We start from the raw sequence: 13,588 nt of genomic DNA, 5'->3' as shown, positions 1-13,588 counted from the left end.
CTGCCTTTTCTATGTACAAATATGAGGTGGGATTCAAGACCAAAATAATCTTATTGACACAGCACTTTATCTTAAGCTTAATGATGCTAAATTGAATATTCCTGAGGAACTAGGAACAGTCACTTATTCTCAGGGAGAAATTTTTCTTAGATATGAATTCTGTGAGCCAGTCATAGTGACTATATTTTATTTTTCATTAAAATAAATTTAAATGTTAATACTATTCAGTGGGCTTTTCTTTGTCTTCATTTATGGGAAATAATATAAATTTTCCATTTACAGGAGTTATAAAAAGTTTACTTTTTAAACAGTATTTTCTTTAGATCACATCACTTTTAATTAAATAGATAAATTTAAATAACACATTTAGTAGAGGTGTTTTGTGCTTACAGGGAAACTCAAGATTTATAGTAAATGAATGACAGCAGTTCAAGAATCACTTCTTCCTGTGGTACCTTCCGGAGGACGAAGGTAAAAATCACCCAGATACAGGGGTGATTGATGAGGTGTTCAGAGCCTCAGCATCAGTGGCGACCACAGAGGAGTTGAGGACTTAAGATCTTATGGGAAAGATAAGGTAAGGCAGACGATACATGGAATCTGCCAACAAATTTTTAGTTTCCAAAATAAACCTGTATAGGACATAAGTAAGTGGCCTTTTCTATCGATATATCACGTTTTGCAGTAACGGGTTCTATGCAGTTAATTCCATAAACTATCTCTTGCATCATGCATGCTGCTGTGACAGCGTCCTTCCCCACAGTTGGCATATAGAATCTATGCCAAGAGCACTGTTCCTCACTCTCTCTCTCGATCATCATGGACTTGGCGTTGCAGGCTCCCAACACTGAGGTCCTGTTGCCCAGGAAACACTACCATCCCAGAGGGAAACAGTTATTAAAGAATAAAGACTTATGCAACAAGTCTTTAGGTATCTTTTTATGGCCGTTCCGCACGGCATGCGGGATCTTAGTTCCCCCACCAGGGTTTGAACCTGCGCCCCCTGCAGTAGAAGCGCGGAGTCTTAACCACTGGACCGCCAGGGAAGTCCCAACAAGTCTTTAAGCATCCTTTATTGAAAAGACAGGCTAAGTGGGAATGTATTGCCTCCCATCTCCAATGCCCCTCCTTAAGTCATCCCAGCTCTCCTCATAATTCTTCACTGTTAAATCATTTATTGTCAAACCCTCTTCACGTGTGTCTCAGGGGCCATAACAAAATTCTAAGGCCTAGATGGACTTCTCTTTTTCTTTCTCTGTCTCTTTTTAAAAATCTTTCCCAGGGTGATGCAGCACAGTGACAAAATAATAACCTTTTAAGTCTGACAGACCTGGATTTGAGTCCTGACCCATCACTCAATGACCATGTGCCCTTGGGCCAAATATGTGATCTCTGTGAATCTCAGAGTCCCCATCTGCAAAGGGAAGATAATAGTATCTACCTAACTAGGCTGTTGTGAGGATTAAATAAGATAACATATGGTTGCTTTTATTAATAATATTTTATTAACAGGTAGTAGAAAGGTAACTTATCTGCCATCTATTCCATTTTTCATTATTAACCATAATTTTTGTTATGTCTGCCAAATAGCAATAATTCACTTAAAAATCCTCTTAAATATATTTTAAAAATAGCATGCATAAGTTTTATACATATATATGTGTGTGTGTGTGTGTGTGTGTGTATATATATATATATATATATCTCTCTCACACATGTAGGAAAAAAATACTGTTTATTCAGGTCATTTGGACTTACTTTGCCCAGATAGTTTTATTTTTCTCTGGTCTGAATATTCAAAATTTCAAAAACCTGAGAACAATTTGCTTTTCAATTTATTACTTAGTTTTTTTTTCTTTCCCCCCTCCTTTCCCTTCCCTCTCTTTCTTTCTGCAAAAAGATTTTCAAGCAGAAAAAAAAAGAGATGCAACTACATTTATGGCTTATCTAACTTGGATGACGTCCATAAATAAATGATTACATGACTATTAAGAGTAGAAAAAAAATAATTCAGTATCTCCACAAGATGGTAAATGTCATGTATTTCATCCCAGCATTTGACGGTTTGTAATTTTCTCATACACAAACAAAAAAAATGATTAATGAATATCTTACCCCAAAACCTTTTCTCAACTTTTTGAGAAATTACTCTGAGATTCTTAATCAACATTTGTACACTTATATCACCTTGGTAATCACTGGCTTCTCACTAATTTATTCAAGAACTTAACAAGTTTCAAAGACAAAGAAACAGAACACTTTATTATAAAACTTATAAAATAATTAAATATTACACATATATTTTGACTTTTCTCTATAACCCATGTTTATTTATTCAACATTTTTCCTCAGAATTAATATCACTTAGCGAAGCAAGTGAGAACACATAAGAATAGGCTATTAATTAATAAATTAATTCTCCATAAAATAATAAAATGATAATTATATAAAGAAACAACTTGCAAGTTTTCAGAGGGCAAGGGGGTGGTGACGTAGCACGATATATATATATTTTTTTATGATAAAATGGCCATTATTCTGGGCCAAGCCAAGGAGATTGAGAGAATATTCTAATCATCATTTCTCTGAGATCTGAGAATGCATGATTCTAATTAGAATGGAACAAAGGATGCTCTAAATTTAACAAACCGCTGTCTCGTTGGTTGTGCTGAGCTGGCAAATCCCTGTTTGAATTGAGACTTTTTAAAGCAGTAAAATTGGGTTACATTCATCAAAGACATTGAGGAATAGAGAAGAATTATATAAATATGCCCTTAATAACCACATCTCAAAAAATTACAGAAGGACACAGTCTCGTAAGTTACTTTGGTTTTGGCAAAATACTGTGGTATTTTTCCAGTTGAGCGCAATTTTAAGCTCATTAGTGCCTACCAACAGCTGGTTTCTGAACACTGAAACTATGACCTGAAAGATTATAAAACATTCTTATTCGTTGAAGGGTCTTGGCATATAATGACTTATTAATATTCACATAGCAAGAAGACAGATGGATTTTTCTATTGCTACTGTGACTTTTTTCTTGTTAACTAAATCCTAGGGCAAATTTAAACATGTCAGTTGGTAGGGAAAAAAAACCACAAGCGGCCTTTAATTTTCCAAGCATCCCTGATAATATGTAGGGAGCATTATAAATGATGTTTTCCTCTCCTTCAAAACAGGGCTGTTTTGCTGTTTAGCTCCTCTTAGATTTTTACCAGAAATGAACATCTCACCAATTGTGATTCCCAAAGAGCAGACTTGAGGCTCCTGAGTACTTGTTCAACTAGCACCAAAAATTATGAGGTTGATAGAGTGTGTAGGGCAACAGTGTTTTGTGGGTTTTTTTTTTTTCTCCTTTTTTTCAGAGTGTGAATTTCAATTAAGTGGCGATCTTAACTAGTTCACGTTGCCCTGTTTTCAGAATATTCCTTTTCAAGTTGTGAATTTTAGTCTCGGAGACTGTCTATAAGTAGAATATACTTTAAACAAAATAATAAAAAACAACACACACACACACACACACACACACACACACACACACACACACACACACACACACACACACACACACACACACCCCCAAATAAACAGGACATGAAGCTTGCTAGTCCAGCAGCAAGCACAGTCACGAGCACCATCTGGCGTTTGTATAACTTCTGGTTTGGGGTGTCCACAGTTGCGTCAAACTGTGAGCTCCAAGGAAGTTAGGCAGTGTGTTCCGTCCACATTTGATTGCTCCAAGTCTCAGTCTTTGACTTGAAGTCTTAAAGGGCCTTTTCACAACTGACATCTTGGTCATGGAACCCTCTGAGGTTCACAGGGGGGGTCTGTCCCAAAGTTAACAAGAGTCTCACTTTGTCACAATTCCATCTCATTGTAAGTTATCACTTCTTGCGTGTAACAGTGCAAATCAAAGCTGTTCTCTTTCTGTTTTACGTTTTTGTAAATCAGATTTGTCATCGCTTCCCATTTTCAAGTGCTTCTGAGTACCATGTGCATTGGGGAACTGAAAAAGGAGCCTGTCTGTACTTGAGAGCGGGCCCCTCCAACACTGCGGTCAGCTCACACGTGGTTTGCAGTGTTCAGCTTTCGATGGGAACGTGGCTGGTCTCTCTGGAGGTTGGGAGGTAAGACCCTGGGCCCTTTCCGGGCTGGAAGGGTGTCAAGATCAGCTCTTCCTTGTGCATGACTTGCAGCACTGTTTGCCGTAAAATTTGTGGTTGCAGACACCATGCTGAGGCACAAGATGACACCAGCCGAAGAAATCTACACAGGATGGATCCTCTAAGGTGAGAGAACACATTCAGCACGTTAGGATAGGTTCTTAGCCTTTTTCTTAAGGTCAGGGCCTAGAGAACAAAGACTTGGGGTCGACTTGCCTTGTGCCCTGAGTGGTTCTTACATTATACATTAGGACTTTGGTGGGAGAGTGGGGAAAGCAGGATTAAGACACCTAAAGGGACCCATAACCATTAACAAAATGTAAACAGGTGGGGGGGAAAGTGGGTGTTTGAAAAAAGTCATATCCAGCCTGAGGTTAATGTCAGATCCTCCCAAATAACCCGGGGGCTACCATTCTGCCTCCAAGGGACGTACCCTAGAACAGCGCATTAGGGATACCCTGAGGGTGTTGTTAAACCACTAGTTCTGCTTCAGAAGGTCTGGGGTGAAGACTGAGAGTTTTTATTTCTAACAAGCACCCCTGGGTTGCTGCTGCTAATCGAGGCATGTTACTTTGGGGAGCAGTGAACCTAATATATTGGGAGTCAGGAAACCTGGATTTAAGGCCCAGCTGCCACATCCTGTGTAGGTTTAAATAAAATCTCATGGCCAATTTGCAAATAAGTGAATTTAAGTCAGCACCAATCTTTTCAAACTTCTTTAGTTCTTTAAGATAACAGACGTGATTATCTATTGGAAGCAGAACATTGGGCATCAAAGGGTTTTACCCAAAAGGGCCTCAGGAGGTACAGAAGGCACATGAAGTTGTATGTAAATTTCTCTTTACGTAAACATAAATGCATGTTTTAGGAGCTAGGGTTCAGTCATTCTACTGGATTCTCAAGGATTTTTGACTTCAGAAATATTTAGGGTCTACCCTATACTCTCATTCATAGATGGAATTTTTTTCTCTATGAAAGCCTTAAGTCACCCTCAACTCACCCAAAACCACACTCTGCCCACAGGCACCCAATCATGTCCCTTCCGAATTCACCCTTCAGTGGCTCCCCTGTGTGCCTTTAGACATGTCATGAAAGGTTGCCGCTCTTCTGTTTTTCCTGCTGCTCCCAATTTTTATCCTGTCCTCCTGCGATTCAGAACTGCCTACAGTTCCTTCTTCCCTTCCTTAAGACTTGGTTCCTCTGCCTAAAACTCCCTCTTATACACTTCACCCCTGTCTCATAGTAGCTCCGGTGATCCTTTTAACACAGAAATCCATTCATGTCATGTCTCTGCCCCTAACTCTGCCACTGGATCCCATCCACTCAGAGTGAAAGGTATGGTCCTTACAATGACTGACGAGGAGGCCCTAGGATCTGGTTCCCCTAAGACACCTGAGACACTTCTCCTTCATTTCCCTTAAGTCTTTGCTCAGAGGTCAGCGATCAGTAGGGCCTTCTCTGACCACCCTATAAAAACAGCAAGCCCCTTGGCCTCCCAGGAAGGACTCCCTATGCCCTCCCTTGCTTTATTTTTCTACACTGGATTTACTGGTATTTATCATATTATGTTTACTATCTGGGTCCTCTCTAGAGTGCAAGATCCTTAAGCAGAGATTTTATCTACTTATTTTCACTGCTTTGTTCCCAACATCTAGTGTCTTCTGAGTAGCTACTCAAAAAGTATTTGTTGAAAAAATAAACTCCCTGTACCTCTCATGGCTGAAACAACCAACTGAGACTATACTGTCAACTTGGGTGTGAGGATGGAATGGAGTTGTTATTGTCTTTCCAGTAAGTCCTGCGTGTATTCTGGAGGTAGAGTCTAAAGGATTTACTGAAAGGTTGGTAAAGGGTATGAGAGAAAAAGAAGAATCAAGAATGACTCTAGGAGTTTGACCTGAGCATCTAGAAGAATGGGATCATGTTTACTGACACGGGGACCTCTACAGGAGTGGAGGTAGGGCACCAGGAGACTGGTTTAGGATGTATTGTTAGAGATGGAAGCTAGACATGAGATGAATACTTTGCCTATGTGTCTATTTATACATCTTCAAGTTCAATTTTTTTTTTTCTTTTTTTTGCGGGCCTTTCACTGTTGTGGCCTCTCCCGTTGCGGAGCACAGACTCAGGACGCGCAGGCTCCGCGGCCATGGCTCACGGGCCCAGCCGCTCCTCGGCAGGTGGGATCTTCCTGGACCGGGGCATGAACCCGCCTCCCCTGCACCGGCAGGCGGACTCTCAACCACTGCGCCACCAGGGAAGCCCCTCAATTATTTTTTAATATACACTTGTACAGTGTCTTATACCCCATTAGCATGTACCCTAATCAATCAGAATGTATGTCTGGATCAGTTTCTATTTAGATTGTAGAGATTATCTTCTTGATGCAGTGGAAATACTGGAGGATAAAAACAGACCACTAAAAGCATGGTCCTAACTGCACTGCTTATCGTCACTTATCCCTCTCGAGATAAGAATGGAATTTTGACAGGCAGCTGCAGCTTGTGCTGTAAGCTAAACGTAAGTCCCGAAGCAGACGTGAGGGGTCTCACTATGCTATCAGTGTAAGTGCCGTGTTGGGTTATAGTTATCATGATCATTACTAGTAGCTTGTTATTCGAGCTTCTATTATGAGTCAGGTATTTTATTTACACTATTAAGGACGACCCTAGAGTGAGCTTCACATCTTACATGCAGACAACTGACAAATATTTTTGGCTTCATCTTCAAAATACAGTCAGCATCCAGCCACCCCCACACCTGCGACTGCCCCAGTGGGAACTCGTCCCCTCGCTGGACTGTTGGAGCTGCCTTCTGCAGAGCAGACAAGTCCTCGTTCTGTTCTAGGTCCCCTGCCCTCATCTCAGTATAAGTGCCAATGATCTCCAAGTCAGATCCTCCTGCACCTCTGCTCTAAGTTCTCTGTTGCCTTCTGTCGAACTCAGACTTTTATCTGAGGTCCTTATAATAACTTACAGGGCCTCCAGGATCACTTTTAGCTCATGGCTTAACCCCCCTTCACTGTATTCATCCTGCTCCAGGTGTCTTGCTGTCCTGCCTTGATCAGATTTACATATTCCTGCCTCAGGGCCTTTGCATTTGCTGTTCCCTCTGCCAGGAACACTCTCCTAGATGCATACATAGCTCACCTTCCTTTAGGTTGTCTTCAGGTCTCTGTTTAAATATCGCATCATCAAAGTGGCCTTGCCTGACTATTCTATCTAAACTGGTTTTCCCACCACCTCTTCAACCCCAACTATTCTCTTGTCATACACCCTTCTTCAGTTTTATTCTCTGCTACTTTGCCATATAACATTGTACATTAATTGGTTGGTTTGTTGTCTGTTTCCAGGTATGAAGGTGAAACTGCCCATTTTGTTCCCTGCTCTATCTACAGTCAGACATCAGAACAGTTCCTGGTTCCCAGTAAGCACTAAATAGGTAAGTATTAAGAACTGAATTACCTTATTTAACTCTCAGTAACCTTTTAAGGTAAGCATTACCTTAAATGCTTTTTATAAATAGTTTTATAAATAGTTTTAAAACTATTTATAAATAGTTTTATAAATAGTTTTAAAAATAGTTTATAAAAAACTATTTTTATAAATAATTTTATAAATAGTCCATTTTATAAATAGTTCAGAAAGTTTAAAACCTTGTCCATGTCCACACAGTAAGTGGCACAATGTGGACTCAAATCCATTTTTTTCCCCATTATTAATAGATGCATGTTTTATTAAAGGTATAAAGACCAAAGATTTGTAACTTTAATAATCCAGATTCTTATTTTAAATTCACCAACACTATTTATTCATTTTTTTAACTTTTTTTTTCTTTTTAACATCTTTATTGGAGTATAATTGCTTTACAATGGTGTGTTAGTTTCTGCTGTATAACAAAGTGAATCAGCTATACATATACATATATCCCCGTATCTCTTCCCTCTTGCGTCTCCCTCCCTCCCACTGCCCCTATCCCACCCCTCTAGGTGGTCAAAAAGCACCGAGCTGATCTCCCTGTGCTATGCGGCTGTTTCCCACTAGCTGTCTATTTTATATCAAATCTATTTTTATGAATTCAGAGTCCTTGCTCCTTTCATTGTACAGTGCTGCCCACCCGTCCCCCTCCCGACTTGAAGACGTGAGGACTTCCATGAGGAGTAGCTTGTTTGTATTGTGTGTCTAGTCATCTCCAACTTCATCTCACTAGTCTGCAGTCCAGGCATCTTCCAGAGGTTACCAGTTACAGGGCAGTGTGACCGACAAGTGTCTGGTGGTTACAGCCCAGGGCTTTGCTCTTTTCTGAAGAAGCCTTACACATAAAATATGTGTAATACCAAGTCATAGGGTTCGTCCCCAAAGTGGAGATCCAATGAATACATCCAGGTAAAGCATCCCACAGTGATGGTGGTATGAGGTGAATGCCCTAGACCGGCTGCCAGCATGGCGGGGGGTGTGAGGGATGTCACACCTGCTTGGCTGTCCTGGAAGACAGGATGGAAGAAACATCTGCTCTGGGGTCCAGTTTGAGTTACTGCAATGCCTCAAAACTTCCACCTGACTGTCAGCTCCTTGAGGGCAAGACTGTATGTCTGAAACTCTCACAGTGCCTAGCAGAGCACGCAGCCCCCCGCAGGGGTCTCAGAGAAGATTCAGAGAACTGAAACCTCTTCCCTGTATCCCCACGGGAATGCTTACTGCCCACTCACAGTTCCTGAAAACTCAGGGCCGAAAATACACTCAAATCACTTCCCCCAGTGGGCATCCAGCCAGCAACATAAGAAGGAAGACTTCTGGGCAGTAGCGTGTGCATGCCACCCTCCTTACCCTGGGGATGGCAATGGGAGAACTGAGAGGAAATCTCCAACTTAGTAAGACTATAGCCCACGTTTTTGGCCAGGAAGAAACACCTGGGCTTGTGTCCTTCATATTTGCCTTCTCATTTTACTCCTCTTTCTAAAAGGAGACCTGACTCGGTCAAGAGGCATGGAGAGAAGTCCCTCTTCCAGGAAGCCTTTCCCCACATCCTCCTTTTTCACTTCGCCCCATCCCTGCAAACCAGCTAGAGCTCACCGCCGTCACAACGCTAGGGACGTTCCCCCTGTTTTATTTGCAGGGGTGTCTTTCTCCTCTTTTGAGACACTGAGCTCCCTGTGGCTTAAGAACAAGACCCTGCCATGTTCTTTTATCCCTAGAAGAGCGGTAAAGGGGAAACAAGAGTACTTAACACACAGTCTTTTATTTATACACTCCTGCATTTGTTCATGTAACACGTGTTGAGCACCTACTGTGTGCCATGTGTGGTGACGGGTGCACAAAATAATAAACATCGACAGCCTCCCCACCGCCTTGCCCCTAGCATGCCTCTTGACTCTCCCTACCTCACAGTCCTGCCCAGGAAATACGTACTCTTATTTTCAGGATTGGCCTTTGGCCTTTCTGAAAGTACTGAGGGGGCATGCCCTTTATTTGTGGCCCTTCCAGACTGAGCCTTTGTATGTGTGGGTTTGTCTGTGGCCAACTGACTAAAGGGTGAAAGTGAAAAATCACCGATGGTGAGGAAAGGGGTCGTCAGTCTGGGAGTATATGACCACTTACTTCTTCCCCTATAAGCTTTATGCTGAGAAAGGCTGCAGGTTTGTAGAATTCTGGCATTGCCTTAGAGGTGATCTGGCTCTGCTATGTTATTTGCTTTCTTATCTTGTGCAAACCCCAGATAAGAAAGGAGAAAGAGCAGAGGAGAGAAAATTGATGCCTGGAGCTAAGGCTGTAAGAAGGAGATAAACAACAACATCAATTTAGAGATGGGAAGTGGTATGGACAGTGAAAGAGGAAGTGAGGAACAGGGCTGAACCTGATTCACCACAAATTGGAAAACCTGGGGTAAGAGACTGGACAGTTTTCAAAAAGCTGTGATTGGATAAAGTGAAAACTCAGCAGGTACACGATGGAAAATGATTCTTGGGCACAAGGAAATCTGATTAGGCTGAAGAAATATTTCCTGGTGTTTGTCAGATTACTTTAAAATAAGATGGACTAGTGAAGAAGAGTATGGTTCACTCAGACAAGTGAATTTCCCATTTTGCCATCAGCACTCACTGTACTTCATTTGACCTAACTTGAACCAAAAAAAAAACCATTCAAGGTGTAGTGCTAGGATAATGCATATTCACTGCAATTGTAATTTATCTGTCGCCTCAATTAAAATGTAAGTTCCTAGGGCTTCCCTGGTGGCACAGTGGTTGACAGTCCGTCCGCCTGTTGATGCAGGGGATGCGGGTTCGTGCCCCGGTCCGGGAAGATCCCACATGCCGCAGAGCGGCTGGGCCCGTGAGCCATGGCCGCTGAGCCTGCGCGTCCAGAGCCTGTGCTCCGCAATGGGAGAGGCCACGGCAGTGAGAGGTCCGCGTACATAAGTTCCTAGAGGGCAATTCTTGTTCACTCTTGCATTCTGGTGGCAGCATTATCTCTGGCATATGGTGGTTACTTTGTTCAACTTTTTTTTTCTTTCTTTTTTTAAATGTAATTTTTATTTGATATTGCAGTATAGTTGATTTACTATGTTGTGTCAGTTTCAGGTGTACAGCAAAGTGATTCAGTTATACATATATCCATTCTTTTTTAGATTCTTTTCCCATATAGGATATTATAGAATATTGAGTAGAGGTCCCTGTGCTATACAGTATGTCCTTATTGGTTATCTCTTTTATATATAGTAGTGTGTATATGTTAATCCCAAACTCCTAATTTATCCCTCCCTCCCCACGTTTCCCCTTTGGTAACTGTAAGTTTGTTTTCGAAGTCTGTGAGACTGTTTCTGTTTCGTAAATAAGTTCATTTGTATCATTTTTTTTTTTTAGATTCCACATATAAGTGATATCATATGATACTTCTCTTCCTCTGTCTGACTTATGATGAGCTCTAGGCCCATCCAGGTTGCTGCAAATGGCATTATTTCATTCTTTTTTATGGCTCTGGCACATGGTGGTTACTTTCTTCAATTTAAACTTAGTTTAAGAAAAGGGCCTTGCAACATTACCATTTCGTCCTTTCAAAGTAAAAATGAATGGCTAAAAAGCCATTAATTGTAGAATTAAATGTTCTTGCATACCCATGCAAACAAGATCACTTTGAGCAGGAACTTTCCTGGATTTGTGCCTTGTACACCTCTCAGGAGTGCTCTTCACATAGACTTGGATGTGAATGGCGCCCCCTAGTGTTGTGCAATGCATAAGCTACGCAATCAAATATGGTAGGCTTTTGAAAAATATTCCAAAGAGCAGTAAAACTGGCACGCAGGGTCCTTTACCTCTCTTTTCAGGAGCTGGACAGAAGTATGTATTACAGGCTCGTAGCACCGGAGGTTTCTGCCGGAGCAGACAACTTGAGGAAGGCTGGCCCTGCTGAACACAGTGGACTGATCGGGTCTGGACCCCTCCTCCACAGGTCACCGTGCACTGCAGAAAAGGGAAAAGAGGAAGGAGTCAGGAACAATCGGGATGGTGTCCTGTGTGATGTCAGTGACATCAAATAAAAGGAATCCCCATGCTTCATGACATCGCCAAGATGCCTGTCCATAAAACAGGGACTGTCCAGAGCCAGGCACAATGTGCTCGTGGTACACTGAGTCTCTTCTAACATGTGGGAGCCATGGGATCTGATTAGAAGGCTCTTAAGCAAATGCTGTCTATCTCCCCCAAGAATGTGTGTCTCCCAGTTAAGTGACTCATAAAGAAGAGAGCTTCCAGAAATACAGAAGCTGCTATAAGAATGCAGAAACAAAGAGAGACACATCTAGGCAATTCATCACAGTATTTAAAGAATTCCAGGCAATCTCTGTAGATACGATAGTGGGGGGGATAGTTCAAAACTTGGACAGCAAAAGAAGTAACTCTCTGAGACAGCTTTGGAATTATGCCCTCTGTGCCCAGCCGAATTCTGAGTTAGCCTGGTGGATATGGTGCTTCCTAGAAGTCAATTATTTCACTGTCCAACTGAAGTTTAAAAAAAAAAAAAAAAGACTAATAAGGAGTATCAAGTTATATTTTTCCAGGCACACATATAAAGATATTTGTGCCTGGAAAACAAGAAAATATTATCAGGGGAAAAGATAGCCCTTTAAATAGATTTTTATATGTATTTTGCTTTTAAAAAATTCACTAAATTATCCTTATTATTTTTCTTATTTTATTGTGGACAGGTGCGGACTTCATCTTGGACAAGCATCACTATATGGATTGGCATTTGAGAGGAAAAAATACGTTGAGGTAAAAAGAGTATGAGTTTTGCATTTAGCCCCAAATTCAAATATAGCTGTATTAGTGTTATCAAATCATTTAAACCAGAAGTTGGCAAACTTTTTTTTGTAAAGAGCAAGACAGTAAATATTTTTATTTGATTTACAATATTGTACTAGTCTCAGGTGTACAACAGAGTGATTCAAAATTTTTGTAGATTATATTCCGTTTATAGTTATTATAAAATATTGGTTATAACCCCTGTGCTGTAAAACATGTCATTGTAGCTTATTTATTATATATACAGTAGTTTGTACCTTTTAATGCCCCTCCCACTCTGTTACTGGTTTGTTCTCTATATTTTTTACATTCTACATATAAGTGATAACAGTGTTTATCCTTCTCTATCTGACTTATTTCACTAAGCATAATACCTTCCTGGTCCATTGATGTTGCTGCAAATGGCATTATTTCCTTTTTTATGGCTGAGTAGTAGTCCATTATATACATGTACCACATCTTCTATATCCACTCATCTGTCGATAGGTACTTAGTTTGCTTTCATATCTTGGTTATTGTAAATAATGCTGTTATGAAAATTAGGGTGCATGTATCTTTTTGAATTAGTGTTTTCTTTTTCTTTGGATACATATCCAGGAGTTGAACTGCTGGGTCATATGGTAGTTCTATTTTTAGTTTTTTGAGGAATGTCCATACTGTTTTCCACAGTGTCTGCACCAATTTACATTCCCACCAACAGTGTATAGGGGTTCCCTTTTCTCCACATCCTTGCCAACATTTGTTATTTGCGTTCTTTTTGATGATAGCCATACTAAGAGGTGTGAGGTAACATCTCACTGTGTTTTTTTTTTTTAATGTAACTTTATTTTTGGCTGCGTTGGGTCTTTGTTGCTGTGTGCGGGCGGGCTTCCTGTAGTTGCAGGGCGAGTGGGGGCTACTCTTCCGTGTGGGCTTCTCATCGCAGTGGCTTCTCTTGTCGTGGAGCACGGGCTCTAGGCACGCAGGCTCAGTAGTTGCGGCACGCAGGCTCAAGAGCGCAGGCTCAGTAGTTGTGGCGCATGGGCTCAGCTGCTCTGTGGCATGTGGGATCTTCTAGGACCAGGGCTTGAACCCGTGTCCCCTGCATTAGCAGGCAGATTCTTAACCACTGTGCCACCAGGGAAGCCCC

At 41.2% G+C, this 13,588-nt stretch overlaps 1 protein-coding gene and 1 long non-coding RNA gene across 2 annotated transcripts in view; one reads left to right on the top strand and one right to left on the bottom strand.

Moving 5' to 3' along the window:
• Window positions 1–13,588, top strand: part of LOC117196727 (uncharacterized) — a 76,810-nt gene that overhangs the window by 61,868 nt on the left and 1,354 nt on the right. The window contains exons 2-6 of the long non-coding RNA XR_007474460.1: window positions 393–577; window positions 7,516–7,604; window positions 9,879–10,045; window positions 11,484–11,608; window positions 12,363–12,429. This is a non-coding gene — a long non-coding RNA (uncharacterized LOC117196727). The remainder of the gene's footprint in view (window positions 1–392; window positions 578–7,515; window positions 7,605–9,878; window positions 10,046–11,483; window positions 11,609–12,362; window positions 12,430–13,588) is intronic.
• Window positions 3,305–13,588, bottom strand: part of ADAMTS18 (ADAM metallopeptidase with thrombospondin type 1 motif 18) — a 157,645-nt gene continuing 147,361 nt past the window's right edge. The window contains exons 21-22 of the mRNA XM_033406432.2: window positions 11,472–11,619; window positions 3,305–4,284 (exon numbers count right to left, since the gene is read on the bottom strand). Coding sequence (XP_033262323.1) covers window positions 4,169–4,284; window positions 11,472–11,619 — 264 coding nt within the window. The 3' untranslated portion in view covers window positions 3,305–4,168. The remainder of the gene's footprint in view (window positions 4,285–11,471; window positions 11,620–13,588) is intronic.

Source organism: Orcinus orca, chromosome 20 (assembly GCF_937001465.1).
Source record: "Orcinus orca chromosome 20, mOrcOrc1.1, whole genome shotgun sequence".
Taxonomy (NCBI): domain Eukaryota; kingdom Metazoa; phylum Chordata; class Mammalia; order Artiodactyla; family Delphinidae; genus Orcinus; species Orcinus orca.
Note: the sequence above shows the minus strand (reverse complement) of the source record. Positions and strands in the feature narration are given on the sequence as shown.